General features: G+C 42.5%; 2 protein-coding genes and 1 long non-coding RNA gene across 14 annotated transcripts in view; 2 read left to right on the top strand and 1 right to left on the bottom strand.

Annotated features, from left to right (window-relative positions):
* The window catches only part of rbm47 (RNA binding motif protein 47), a 34,855-nt gene extending 31,602 nt beyond the window's left edge, over window positions 1-3,253 (top strand). For all 10 annotated transcript variants that reach the window (XM_037092227.1, XM_037092294.1, XM_037092288.1 and 7 more), the window contains one exon: window positions 398-3,253. In XM_037092227.1, the coding sequence (XP_036948122.1) occupies window positions 398-649 (252 nt within the window). In that variant the 3' untranslated portion in view covers window positions 650-3,253. The remainder of the gene's footprint in view (window positions 1-397) is intronic.
* A 1,029-nt stretch (window positions 3,254-4,282) lies between these two features.
* Window positions 4,283-6,131, bottom strand: LOC119016496. The gene is made up of 2 exons (XR_005074177.1): window positions 5,996-6,131; window positions 4,283-4,548 (listed from the first exon to the last, which is right to left on the bottom strand). It is a non-coding gene; the product is annotated as an uncharacterized LOC119016496 (long non-coding RNA).
* Window positions 4,547-13,278, top strand: si:ch211-113e8.10 (E3 ubiquitin-protein ligase ZFP91). 3 transcript variants are annotated; one of them, XM_037092217.1, is made up of 13 exons: window positions 4,547-4,989; window positions 6,115-6,152; window positions 6,314-6,430; window positions 6,787-6,826; window positions 7,475-7,651; window positions 9,112-9,222; window positions 9,306-9,398; window positions 9,479-9,664; window positions 9,843-9,893; window positions 9,972-10,050; window positions 10,645-10,759; window positions 10,871-10,970; window positions 11,072-13,278. In XM_037092217.1, exons 3-13 carry the CDS (start codon window positions 6,415-6,417, stop codon window positions 12,024-12,026), a joined length of 1,923 nt encoding a protein of 640 aa, XP_036948112.1. In that variant the 5' UTR covers window positions 4,547-4,989; window positions 6,115-6,152; window positions 6,314-6,414; the 3' UTR covers window positions 12,027-13,278. The 3 variants fall into 3 exon arrangements, with proteins under 3 accessions (XP_036948112.1, XP_036948102.1, XP_036948111.1); XM_037092207.1 differs by having other exon boundaries at window positions 4,547-5,825; XM_037092216.1 differs by lacking the exon at window positions 7,475-7,651 and having other exon boundaries at window positions 4,547-5,825.
* Window positions 13,279-13,509: the final 231 nt, after the last annotated feature.

The raw sequence follows: 13,509 nt of genomic DNA, 5'->3' as shown, positions 1-13,509 counted from the left end.
CTTTACTGGGGAATCAATGGCCCATTAAGTGCTACACTATGCAAGTCAAACGTAGGGAGGGTAACCAACACAGGGAATCTATCAGAAGTGGCGTAAGGTGCTTCTTGCAAGAAAACCACTGGGATCCATGGTAATGCATCTCAAAGTATGCCATTTTTACTTACAAATAGCATAAATCTTTATAATGGCAACGAAAAAGAGCTATTTCTTTTTGTAATACAATGTACTTCTATCTGTCTTTTGACTTGTTTTTGGAGCCAGCCTCAGCTGTCCATTTGAGGGACAGCAGTTGTGGGCTTACTTTTTCAGCCCCTGGAGGTTGCCACTTGTTAAAGACATGCTTTAGAAATGGTCTTATTCAATATGTTCCTCCTCCTCTTTTTCAAACATTTCCCAGGGCCGTCCGATCACTCCTGTCTATGCCATGGCCCACAACGTACAGCGTATCCCAACAGCTGGTGGCCTGTATGGAGGTGGATACGTCCCCATCACAAACTACGCTGCCAATACAGCAGCTCTGGCCGCTCTGCAGAAGAATGCAGCGGTGGCGGCTGCAGCATATGGGGGATACGCAGGCTATGCTGTTCCACAGGCCTTTCCCGCCACAGCCTTCCAGCTGCCCATCCACGACGTCTACCAGACATATTAATGTGAGGATGGGACCACGTGACTGAACGACCACCACAGTCTGTCCCATCACTTGAACTCGTGAACATCCAAATGCTCGAAAGGAATGTCGTTTGAAGCAGATATTAAGAAAACAGACAGTGAAACAATGAAACCTGACATCTCATATCAGCCTCAGTGTATCCTGGACCCAAGGCAACCACATGACAGGCTTAATTATGCAGCATCACTGTAAATTAGAACACACATAGACGACAGTCCACTCACTGAGGAAACCTGTACCCTTATGTGGTGACAGTCACTCCCCCTAACAACAAGCATTACTCTTTATCTTTCTCTGTCTCTCCTCTACACACTGAAGGTACATTCAAGTATTTATGAGGAGAAGATACATATTTAAGGTTTATTCTCTGTAGATTTCTCATTATTGGGGATGTAAAGTTAATTCAAAGAAAGTAAAAGTACTAGGAACTACTGACAGGAGAGGATACCACTGAAGACAACTGTTTTTGGATATACTGATGTTTTTTTCTAGTATTTTTTTCCATTAATATAGTATGGTAGCCAATTCTATGTGCTGTAGGTGATGCTCTCCGTCCATGCTGGTTGAATGTGTATGCTTCAAACATGGTACTTTTTGGTTTATTTCGTTTTATTTGTGTTTTAAATGAAGGTTCTAAGTGTCGTGTTTCTTTTGCCTATTTTAGCTTTTTTCTCCATAACGAAAAGTTTGCCAGCTGAATAATATTATCGTGCCAGGTTTGTTGGGGAAGAAATGCTAGTGAAAGAAAACTGGAAAGACAACGTGGTTTATCTATAAGTCTGACAGACGGCGACATCATGAACACTTAGATGTTTCCTATCCTCAGAAAATGCGCTGACAGGGGACTAAGACTGAACAGATGCTAGCTGTTTTGTTTCTCATTTATGCATATCTTTATTATTGTTTTTTTTTAATTGTTTGACTTTTGAAAGGTGAACAAATATGGACAGGAATGAGAGACATGTATCTATATGGACTGGAGCACTTAAGAGCTCCTGTATTTGCCAAGGCTTACCAAAAAAAAAAAAAAAAAAAAAAAACGGGCTACAAATACTCCAGTCTCATGATATTAGAAAGATTGTTCCTGACTACAGTGCCTTACATCTGCATAATGTATGTGCTACCCTGTGCTTGTCACTGTGCCTTACATTGCAAAGTGAATGGAGTTTCCTGCATTCATATTTCCATTGCACCAAATTTGTGGTATTACTGTATCGTGGTGAGACGAGTAGGTTCTAGTCTCTGCAGTCAGATGTGACAAGGCTACCTCTCCTGCGATAACACTCCATGGACATTGTCTCATCTTTCTTTCTCGTCCTCCAAACTGTGCTTTTGACCGAGGTGCACTTAAAACATATTTATAAAAAGCAAGAGATTGCGACTTTCAGATGAAGAGATGTTCACATGCAAACTGGGCTCTTTTCAATGCCTGTGTCTGTGACCAAGTTTTTTTTCCCTAAAGCATAAAAACATAAAATAACCCTGATGAATGTTTAGAAGGCACTTTTTAAACTCTGAAAAACAAGTGTAATACTGGACTGGGAATCACTGGAGCAATACCTCATGCTGAAATATAAAAGTAGCCATGCACACAAATGTAACGGATGCGAACTGATCATGAAGTCACACTCCACAGCCATCTTTATATGAGAGCATGTATTTGTAAAGCAGTTCTGGTAGTCCTTTTTTTTTATTATTCTCTGCATATTTTCTCATTTTTACTGCATTTTAAACAACATGATGTGTTTGACTTGACGATGGGCTGTATTTTGAGAAAAGAGAAAAGATTGATTATCCACAGACGAGTCTCATTTCACTCCATCATCTCCATTTTGCTACTGCTTTTATTATGTTCTTGTATGATGACAATACGTCAGGATATATTTAATATATGCATTACATGTGTTGTGTATGAAGTAAGAAGAAAAGGTATAATATATTCTAAAACATATTTCTTTTCTTTATTTACACATTGTTTAGGGATTAAAAAAAGTCAGAGTAACAAAAGTAGAAAAAATGTTTTCTTTTTTGCCAAAGTGTCCAATAGTTTTTAAAGAATTCAAGGTTATTGTGTTTTTGTTATGTGTAATATTCTGTTTGCTGTTTTGAACTGGATTCAGTGTTTTGAGTGGGAACGAGAAGAGCTACTTTTTGTTTTTTTTATCAGCCTCAACAGCAAAAAAAGACTAAAACTGGATTATCATTGTGTGTTGAGCTGCTGGATTTGCAACTGCATATGTCAGTAACAGCCATCCAAATTTTACCCTCTGCTTGTTTTCCCACTCATTACACATGCTTTATTTTCTTTTGCCTGCATTTCACCTACACTGCAGCAGCGGGATGAAGTCCCTCTGCTCCTTTTGTCAGTGGTGTGGAGCCATGTATGCCTAGTTTAACATAGGTGTTACCATTTAAACTCTTGCTAGTGTGTGCCTTATTGCCAATATGTGCCCTTTGCTATGCCTTTGTAGACCTATGCAGACTGTTTTCTATCTGATGGTTTGTTTAAGAAAAAAAAAAAGCTTGTTCAGTCTTGTTATATTTATAGTGATAAAGTAGATAAATAAAGCATTTTCAAAAGGATGCAATGCTGTTTTTTGTTTTGTTGGTCTACATTGTTCAAACAATAACGGTGAAAAGTGCAGAAGCGGTGAGACGTTTCCTGACTGTAACTCTGACCTCTGTAAATGGAAACCCATCTCTGACCCGATACATCAGCTACTATTGGGCAATGTGTCGTGATGGAGAGAGAGAGAGAGAGCGAGAGAGCGCAGTGTTTTGAGAATGTTTCATAAACTTCTCCGTCAACTTTACTCCAGAAACATGTTGTACCCCGGCGAGGAGCCCAGTGAGCCTTTTAAGAACATTAGTAGCCCTCATCATGTAGAACAACATGAGGAGGAGGAGGAGGAGGAAGAGGGGGGCAGTCTCAGGTACATGGAGTTTTTATACAGTGTATCCACCTGTCAGACAGCAGTTTAACCATTAAAGTATTGAGACAGGTCTCAGGAAAAAATACAAACAATCATCTTAAACTATTGGAAAAGACTGTTCTTCTGAATAATTTTGAAGTACTTGCAATTTAGTTGAGTATTTCCAATTTCCTCTACTTTATACTTCCACGTCACCACAATCTGGAGAATACTTTTGTACTATTAAACTCTATTACTCTACTCTATTACTCTATTACTATTGATGCAAGACTATAACTTGTTCCTTACTTGTATCATCAGCAGGATAGATATAAAGAAACTGCCACGTTTTGGAAGCATGAATGCGCTTGTTGATGCATGCACTCCAATTCTCTGCTGATTCTTTATACATGCCTGCAGTGATTGTCACCCTATTTGTTCATAGAACTGACATGTAGAAATTTGTGTGAATTAACGTGTCTGTTATTAAGTGATTGGCTGAGAACAGTAAAATGCCTAATTCCCTGCCCCTTATCTGCTTTTAATAATCAAAACAAATATTGGTGTCTGTATCAGTATTATTAATTCTGTTCCTAGTAGCGTCAAAACCTACTTTTGTAAGTTTGCCCTTCCCATCACCCAAAATATCTCATGGTGGTTTGTGTGAGCTAAATAAAACCATTACAATCTCAGCCAGGCATGAAGCAATGGTAAGTTTATTTCTCAGAAATATTATCTTTAGCACCACACCTGCTTGATCACATTTACAGATAACAGGAGTAGAATTTAGACCAAGTTAAGTTCTGTCAGAGATGAGCAATGCACTATACATTTAAGACAATATTGCCATCTGGTGGTAAATGAGGCCCATCAGAACAGCCTGCAGCAGAGCTACACAGCTCTCACCACACAGTGCAGGGTTTTCACTGGCAGCCATGTTAGCTTCACTGTCATCAGTGCAGAATCCTGTAGGAAATAAACCATAATTCATCTTACTTGAGGTTAAAAATGAATTCAACACATGCAAGAATGCAAGAAGAAGATATGACCGTACACTCTGAGTGTTAAGTGAAATATTGTCATTTATTTAATTTATTCAGCAAATAACACACAATGCATTGCAGAAGGGGCAATAAAATACACTGAAAACAAGCATTGCCAATCATACACAAAAGATTTCGATTCCTTATTCTTTATCCTAAAATGATTTAAAAAAAAAAAAACGTCAAAAGAAACAGAAATATCCTTAAACTAAAGTCCGAGCTGTGGTGCTTCAACTCAAACTACATTTCCCATGATGCCCCAGCACTCAGCCGTGTGTGCACGGTGCCTTCGCACGGCTTATGCCGTCTCCGCAGATGTATAAACACTGCGGACCTGCCGACTCCATCTTCTGGAAGCACGGAGGTAAATCCAGTTAGTTTATGCAGCTGCTAAAATGCGTTGCCGCTCCTGAACGTAACCTCCGTTTATATTTGGCTTAAAGGAGACGCAACAAAGCGCACAAAATGGTTGCGCTCCAGGCCCGGGCGAATAAGTAGGTTTGCTATAGCTTTAAGAACGCGAAAATAGTGTCTGCTTCTTTAAAATGATATGGGTTTATTGCTGAATAGATAATTAAGAAAAAAGTTTTCAATGTCTAATCAATAAATGTATGCATTTAATTTGCGACGAAACCGGCGCATTGACAGAAAATGCCCCACTGTTGGATAAAGGCCGCTTGCAATCAAAACGTCTTTTAACCAGATGTGGACCGTTTTTCCGCACATCGCTACTAAACCTGCTTGACTTTAAGCGGAATTCGAGGTAGGCTGAAGTGTCCTCACGGTGATGGAAGCGGCCGGCGACCGAGCAGAGGATGTAAATAAAGGTGGCGAGCCGGCGGAGGACAAGGCCGCAGAGCAGACCCCGGCCACCAGTTCCAACGTTACCCCGCGGAGGGGGCTGAGGGAGCGCGGCGCGAGCCGCCCGAGGTCCGGCGGCTCCGCTTCATTAACGGACGTTAACGGAGCAGCGTCGAGCCCGCAGAGCTCGGGACGGGTTTTGAGAGACAGGTCAACAAGGGCAGTACCGGCCTGGCTGAAGGACAGCAAGAGCGACGACGACGAGGACGAACCGAGCCCGGACATCGGCGCGACTAAGCGGAGGAAAGTTTCCAACTCGAGGCGGAAGAAAAATTCAGAATCAGCGGGTCCGGCTGAGGCTGGAGGGCGGGTCGCAGGTGACAGCCTTCAAGGCACAGAGTAAGTTTGTAACATAGCAGTCCGAGCCGTACGTTTGTTTACATCGAGTCTGTCAAGACTTTTTACATGTGTGTTTGTGTCGGCGGGGTCAGTTCCTGTCAAAAGCACGCCTTCAGCATAGCTCGTCCCCTTTCTTCAGCTCCGCATGGGGAGGGTGGAGTAACACTTACCTGGGTCTGCAGATTGTCACATTTGCACTCATTGCTGCCGCTTTTAAACAGAGCAATGTCTGATGTTCCTCTTCAGGTGGGGATAAAGTAATCTCGATGTTTTTGTCTCCTTCTTTCAGCTCCGAGGACCCAAAGAAACCTGCCACAGATGCTCAAGGTGATCAGTCTTTGACATGCCCACATCTTATTCTGTGGAAGTGGATTGAAGCAGATCATGTGTACACTGGTTTATGTGTGTGTTGTGTGTATTTATGCCTGCACCACACACTTCATGGCACACAGTATGTTTGATGGCATGCCTCTGCTCCATCACTCCAGCTCTTCCCTCTCGACGCCCCCCAGCCCAGACTCGTGCCAAGCCCCCATCTGGCAGAGCTGGCCGCGGCTCTGCCAAGCCTGTGTGTAAGACCGAACCTGGAATGGAGAATCCAGCTGGTGAGCAACCTGTTGACAGTGAGCGACAGTGGTTCAGGATGTGGGCCTGTGATGTAGGCAGAGGCACTGAGGCTTCAGGATGTTATTTTATTACATTAAAATCCTTCAGCGGTATTTTTATGTAATTGATAAGAGCTGGTTGCGAATATGGATTTTCAGTGTAACTAATGGGATCAGTGCTGTCTGGTTAGTCCCTTCTACTTCTAATACCTCCCTTGCAGCAGCCTGAAATGAAATGTTTCTGTGTTTTATCTGTTTTGCCTAAGTTTAAACAAGTTTGCATGTCATCTGAACTTGATGGAGTTTGTGCTTTTGTTGCCTCTCTCAAACTGATGTCTTTGTCTGTTTGTCTGCAGCAGTGGAAAGAGAGTTAAACAATAAAGAGAAGTGTGACATGTAAGTAAATTTCTCTTCCTTTGGGTAAAACATAATATGAACACTGTAAGCAAGTCTTATTCATTTACATAATGATAAATATATGGTTACGGTATAAATAAAAGAATAGAAGATAGAATAGAAGAACATGAACTGAGTCTGGTGATTGATGTGATGGGATCATGTTTGTTTTCTTTGATGCAGTCAGATCAGATCACATTGGTTTGTACTAACTTGTTCAGACTCTGGAGTTATGCAGTAACATTTTTAAAAATGACATAAAACACATTTGGTTTTACCAAAGGAGGCTGCTAGAGGATTGGAGAGTTTACATAACAGTGCTATATATCCAAAAAACTTATCCTGTTCTGTTAATTATGGCCCCCTGTGCCCATGTTTTTTAAGTCCACTGTCTTAAGCCCTATTCTCACCTGACTAGTATTGCCCAGAGACCTGAAAGGTCCCATATTATACTGTTTTTCAGCAATTTCACACAGCTGTCAGAGGTTCAGCAACACTGTATTCGATATGCATTGCCCCAAACCCATCCGTGGTCCTGAATTTCAGCTGTCTAAAAGTCGCTCAAGTGGGCTGTTTCTGTGCCTGCACCTTTAAATGATAATGAGCTCTGTGTCATCACCTGCCTTGCCTGCTACACATCCCTCTCAGGAAGATGATGCCTCTTACGCTAGCGGTAGCATGCACTAATGTTTACGGTGGATCTATCGCTATGGCTCGCCGAGATGCTGTCATTCAACCATACCAGTTTGACCCAGAATCGGACCCAGAGGGAGAGGCTCCTGAAGAAGTACAGGCTCTGCGGCTGCAGCAGGATGTTTCAGAATGGTTAGTGTGTCTGAATATGTAACTTAGTTTTTTCGTATGTGTTGTTACAGTTACTACAATGTAAACTTGCTTCAAACGCCATTGCATAGCGGACCGAAGCGGAGCTAACTCTTTAGCCAATTTCCAGCTGACTTCACCATACTCGTAGGCAACTGTAAAAACAATCAAACCGTGGCGACACTTACCAGTGGCTCAGGTGCAGTTGCTGGGTCCTGTATGGTTGCGACAGTATCGAGGGTCAGTGTCTAGACAAAGCCAGGTTTGTATTGACCCTCGCTACTGAAGCAGTCTGATGTGGTTAGCACACACAAACAAACTTACACAAACCGTAGCCGGCACATTGTCATTAAAAAATTAAACGCAAGCACTGTCTCTTCTGTTGTTCTGTAGCTGGGACAGAATATAGGCACTGATGCTGATTTTTACAGCCAACAACAGAGCAATTTGCATGTCTAGCTCTGAGCGACGACATTGCGAAACACTGCTATCTTACCGCTGGACACACCAAACTTCACCTCGGGGATGAATACCCCCTCTCGGATATCTCTGGGGAGAGGGGGGAGTTTTTTCATGCAGATGGGGCCGGCCTATGAACATCTCTCCTGTCGTTACATTACAACAGGAGCTGAATCTGAACAGCCTGTAGGAGCCCTGATTTTTTGGCTGCAGAGACCATCCAGGACTCATTTGCTTTCCTTATTCTGAGAGTTGGCAGACTCAGGGAGGACTGGTTTATATATGTAGAGACCAGAGAAAACATGTTTTTCATAATATGGGACCTTTAATTCATGTGTTAAAATGATGCAGGACGTCTGTGACCTTAATCCTCGCCAAATCTGCCATTTCTGTATTTGAAAAGTAAAAATTCCACCACACATCACAACCATATTTTGCCAAACACAGACGTCATGTCATAATAATAGTCCTGCGCAAATCCGTCTGTGGATGACTTGGGGTTGCATTTCTTTTTAAACATCTGTTGTGAGCTTGTAGGCATTCACCAGCTGTGCTGCGAGTTCAAGATACTGATGTTTAAAATGAGTGACAGAAGGCAACAAGTGGTTTTCATTACTTGATCTGAATGAGCTGTGAATGTTTATCTATGCGCGCAACGCAGGCATAAAACCTGCAAAAGAACTCTAAACTATGTTTATAATGTGGCTGCTGAAGAAGAGATGCTTTGCCCCTGAAAGTGGAAAGTTGTTAAACAGAGCCTTGACATCATACCAAGGAGATAATATCAGTAAATCCAAGTAAAATACAAACGTCATTTATCTCATGCAAATACACCATATAACACACAAATGTGGCAACCTAATTTCTAAATCACACGTAGTCTCATGGTCATACTAGTCCAGTGCGAATAGGGCTTTACTTGTGAATTGTGAGAGTGTGTGACTAAGTGAGAGTTTTGTGCCGTGTTTCGATGACGGCTGTGTTTCAAACTTCTGCGGTCTCAGTAAAAAGAAAGAGAAGGAAAGCGAGGATGTTGCTGAGCCAGTGTTGGATGATGAAGACCCTCCATTTCAGGCTGACCCACACGACCACAACAACCAGCCACAGAGTCAGAGGTATAATCATCTCAAGCGCGTTCACTTGACCCTGGGCACAAGAGGGGAATTATGTTTCAAGTGATTTGTTGTTTTGATTTCAGTGGCACAGAGGAGGAAGAGGCCCTCAGCAGTGATGAAGACGTTCCTTTTAGAGACGATCTAAATGACCAGAGCTATGACCCGAAAGCTGAAAGGTGTGTTTCTCTGACATGATCAGACGTGGAGCCCCATTTGTTTTGTTTACCAACTGGATAATCTCTCTTTTCTTTCTTAGGGATGCTCCTAAACCAAAGCGTAGAGCTCCTCCTAAACAGAAGGAGAAGAAAGAGAAAGAAAAAGCACCTAAAAAAGAGAAAGAGGTCGCTGAGATAAAGATAGAAGGCTTGGACAATGTGGAGAGTGTGGAAGAGGAAGTGAAGCTAGAAGAAGAAATGGTGGAGGACCCAGATGGACCCAGGAAGTAAGCACAGCACCAACTGATGTGTAGCAAAGTACATGTTGGATAGATTCATGTTGCATGTGTGTTTAATGAGCCACAGTAGTACCTTTACTCTTTTTCAAAATAGTTTCTAATTCACTACATGTAAGAACAAGCCTTTTTATCCTGATTTGCATTAATCATATTTGTTTTGTTTAAGGAGAGGTCGGCGGAAAAAAGACGATAAAACGCCAAGGCTGCCAAAGAGAAGGTGGAGTTGATATCTGTTTTATTTCATATTTGGTTTCAGTGTTGTGACAGTGCAATGACACATGCTTCACCCACACAGGAAGAAGCCCCCAGTGCAGTATGTGCGCTGTGAAATGGAAGGATGTGGGACAGTCCTGGCTCATCCTCGGTACCTGCAGGTCAGTCTCAGCAACCACTCAGTCCCACTGAGGGCTGTCACTCTCAGCTGCCGCGTTACATCATAAAGGGGTTAGGACTGCTACAGACATTTTTTTTTATCCTGATTTAATTTCAGATACTATTTAATTTGACCACACATTCCTCTTTAGTAGGGATGCAGCAAAGATTTCATTTAATTATCATTTACTCTGCCGCCATTTAACCATTTAGTCTTTTTTTTATAAGAAGATATGAAGAATGCTCATCGTAACTTCTCAGAGAGACGTCTTCAGATGGTTTCTTTTATCCAACCAGCAGTCACAATCAAAAGACTCTTCATTTACTGCCATAAAAGACAAATGTTTGAGAGATTTGCTTGAAAAATGACTTATGACTTATGTTATGAATCGATCCTGGAAAATTGTCTGTTTCAGTCAAGTATTCGACTGATCTTTGTAGCTTTATTGTCAATGCTGATTACTACTTTGCTTTCATTCACCTGAATTCACATAATGTCTGACTGCGACTGTACAGGGACAGCTTTTATTCTCCTTGCCATTCCATCCAACTGATGCTGACATACTGTTCTGCATAATCTCTGTTTTCCATGCCAGCACCATATTAAGTATCAACACTTGCTTAAGAAGAAGTATGTCTGTCCTCACCCGTCTTGTGGGAGGCTTTTCCGCCTACAGAAGCAGCTGCTGCGACATGCGAAGCACCACACAGGTACATGTGCAGCGCAAACAGAAAACAGGCATTGGGTTTGATCTGTCTGAGTTTTTGTCATAATTTATTATTTGGAGAAGACTTCTATATTTGTGTGTTTTGTGGTTCTAGACCAGAGGGACTACATCTGTGAGTTCTGTGCTCGTGCCTTCAAGAGCTCCCACAACCTGGCTGTGCACCGCATGATTCACACCGGAGAGAAGCCCCTACAGTGAGTACTTTGTATTAGAAGTCTGTGTTTTGACATATTTTAATTCTCTTAAATTCCTGATATGACTTCAATGCATTGACTCTCATGTTTACCCCCAACAGGTGTGAAATCTGTGGCTTCACGTGTCGTCAGAAGGCGTCTCTCAACTGGCACATGAAGAAGCATGATGCTGATGCCACTTATCAGTTCTCCTGCCCAATTTGTGGCAAGAAGTTCGAGAAGAAGGACTGTGTGGTGGCCCACAAGGCCAAGAGTCACCCTGAGGTTCTAATAGCGGAGGCACTGGCAGCCAACGCTGGCGCCCTCATCACAACCCCCGCCTCCCTGCTGGAGCTTTCAGGAAGCCCCATGCAAACAGAGGTCACTGCCCTGGATGTGAGCCAAATAGGGCAGGATGGGCAGGTGGACCAGCTGAGCCAGGAAGGGCAAGTCGGGCAGCAAGTGGCTCAGGTGTCCCAGATGGGCCACGTGTCCCAACAAGTGAGTCACCAGGTGGTTTTACTGGGACAAGACCAGAGCCTCCATACCATGCAGGTGCCAGTGACGATCGCCCTGTCCCCCATTGACCCCCCCTCGCCAGCTGACAACCAGCAGCAGACTCACCTCCAGCTCCAGATGCCCGTCCAGTTTGTGCAGGCCGCTCAGCAGTCACAACTGACCCTCCATTCCAGCTCAGTGGTGACCCAACATCAACCCCAGCTCCAGTCTCTGCAGTCGTATTCCTCCCAGCAGCAGAACCAGGGCCAGACGCAGATCCTCCAGATGACCTTCCAGCCAGTCAGCCAGTCTCAGACCCACATTCAGCAGATCCCCATCCTAGCCACTTCTCAGCAGCTTCAGACCCTACAGACGGCCACCCCAAGCCCCCATCCCCATCCCCAGTCCCAGGATCCAGCTTCCACCAACGGGGACAGCTTTATTCTGGACAATCCCGTGCTCTCGTCTTCCTCTCAGACAGAGGCTGTAGGGGAGGACGGTGTGGTGTGGGAGCATACGGCACAGGGGGAAGTTCTGTCGGACGGCGCTGAGAGGCATTTGCAGCAGGCCCTCATGTAAAACACAAACCAGAAGCAGATTTTGTCATCTTTGACCCAGTATACTGTAATGCAATGTTTGAGGTAAATGTAGGATCACCAATATATTAAGTACTGTTCACTCATAGTCATATTTGGTAGCTTTTTAGAATATCTGTATCAGGGAAAGATCTGTATGTGTCTGTATGTGTAAGTCATTGCCTTTGTACATAACAGTCCTGTAACTAGCCTTTTATGTGAGTGTGTGAGTGTGTGTGTCTGTGTGTGCGCGTTGATGCTGAGGTTATGTCGCAAAGCTGTTGCTATTATGCAATAATATAGCATACCTCTTAGTAATATACAGCACATTAAATGCCTAGTGTGTGGCATCAAGGTTCCTTCTGGAATAAATCAACTGTTTTTTATTATGAATTAACACCAAATACACATTAGAAAGCTGTAAAACGTCAGTTTAAATGAATAGGCAGCTATTTTTTCATTTATTGTCCAGATCTACTGTAAAGCCTTTATTTGAAAAGGTAAAAACGCTAATGACAGAAAATGATTTAAAGTCACACAAAAAATCTGCAAAGGTGTAGACAAAAAAAAGACATTTCACAAGCCTGTAAAAAGTCACAAAATGTGCATATTTTAGCAATTTATGTCAGTGTCATGAATATGTTTCAATGACATCTGTGCAGTAGTGTTGTCCAAAATATATATAATTCCCTCACCCACCAGAAATAAATGTACCTCCATGCTGATGCTCTTATATACAGAACACATGCCTTGCGTTATTTATATTTTAGTGAAAATCTCAAATTTAATGCCCTCAGTGATTTGTCAGTTTTTTTTCCCCATGGTACCAAGTATTGGTATTTTTAAAGGTATTGCATCAAAGTTACAAAATTCCAGTATCACGACAGCACTACTGTGCAAATGTGCGTTAAGCTTGGCTGCTTGTAGTCATTAAAAAGAGTAACATGCCTATAATATATGTACTTGTTAAAAAGTTCTTGGTTATTATAGGCAGACAGAGGGTGGCCGTGGACGTTGTAAATCACATTTGAACCTGTTAAAATAACAGTATAGCACAGTCACTGAAATAGTCAGATTTTGTCAATAACCTTTCTAAGTGTAACGTAATTTAATAAGCAAAGCTATGTAGAGACCTTGGAAAACATATGTATGTCAATACTAAATCTGCACCTCTCTGATTTGTGGTTTAGGATGTGCTGTAGAGCAAACACAAAAACTGTTCATTTATATGATGTAAATAAACGTCTTAACATTTATCCAGAGTGTATTCACTGACAGTTAAGAGAACATAATTGTGAGAGGATAAGGAGGATTTTTCGCTTCAGCTGTGGCAGCTGTAGGCTCGACCTCAGTGTCCCTCTGAAGGCCTTCAATTCTGAATCCTCATGGACTCAGCTGAAGTCACTTGGTAAGTGTTTTGAGTGAGAGATGCTGTAAGAGAACAGGATGGTATAAAGATGACTTGGACGTCATTTTATGACATTTCA

The sequence above is a fragment of the Acanthopagrus latus genome, chromosome 1, assembly GCF_904848185.1.
Source record: "Acanthopagrus latus isolate v.2019 chromosome 1, fAcaLat1.1, whole genome shotgun sequence".
Lineage (NCBI taxonomy): Eukaryota > Metazoa > Chordata > Actinopteri > Spariformes > Sparidae > Acanthopagrus > Acanthopagrus latus.
The sequence above is the reverse complement of the archived record's forward strand: the minus strand, read 5'-3'. Positions and strand labels throughout refer to the sequence as shown.

Excerpts from the sequence above, each read along its gene's own strand:
- si:ch211-113e8.10 (XM_037092207.1), top strand. The coding sequence starts at position 5,413 with ATGGAAGCGGCCGGCGACCGAGCAGAGGATGTAAATAAAGGTGGCGAG. Across the intron at positions 9,665-9,842 it reads GACCCAGATGGACCCAGGAA|GAGAGGTCGGCGGAAAAAAG; the intron begins GTAAGCACAGCA and ends GTTTTGTTTAAG. Across the intron at positions 10,760-10,870 it reads ACATGCGAAGCACCACACAG|ACCAGAGGGACTACATCTGT; the intron begins GTACATGTGCAG and ends TTGTGGTTCTAG.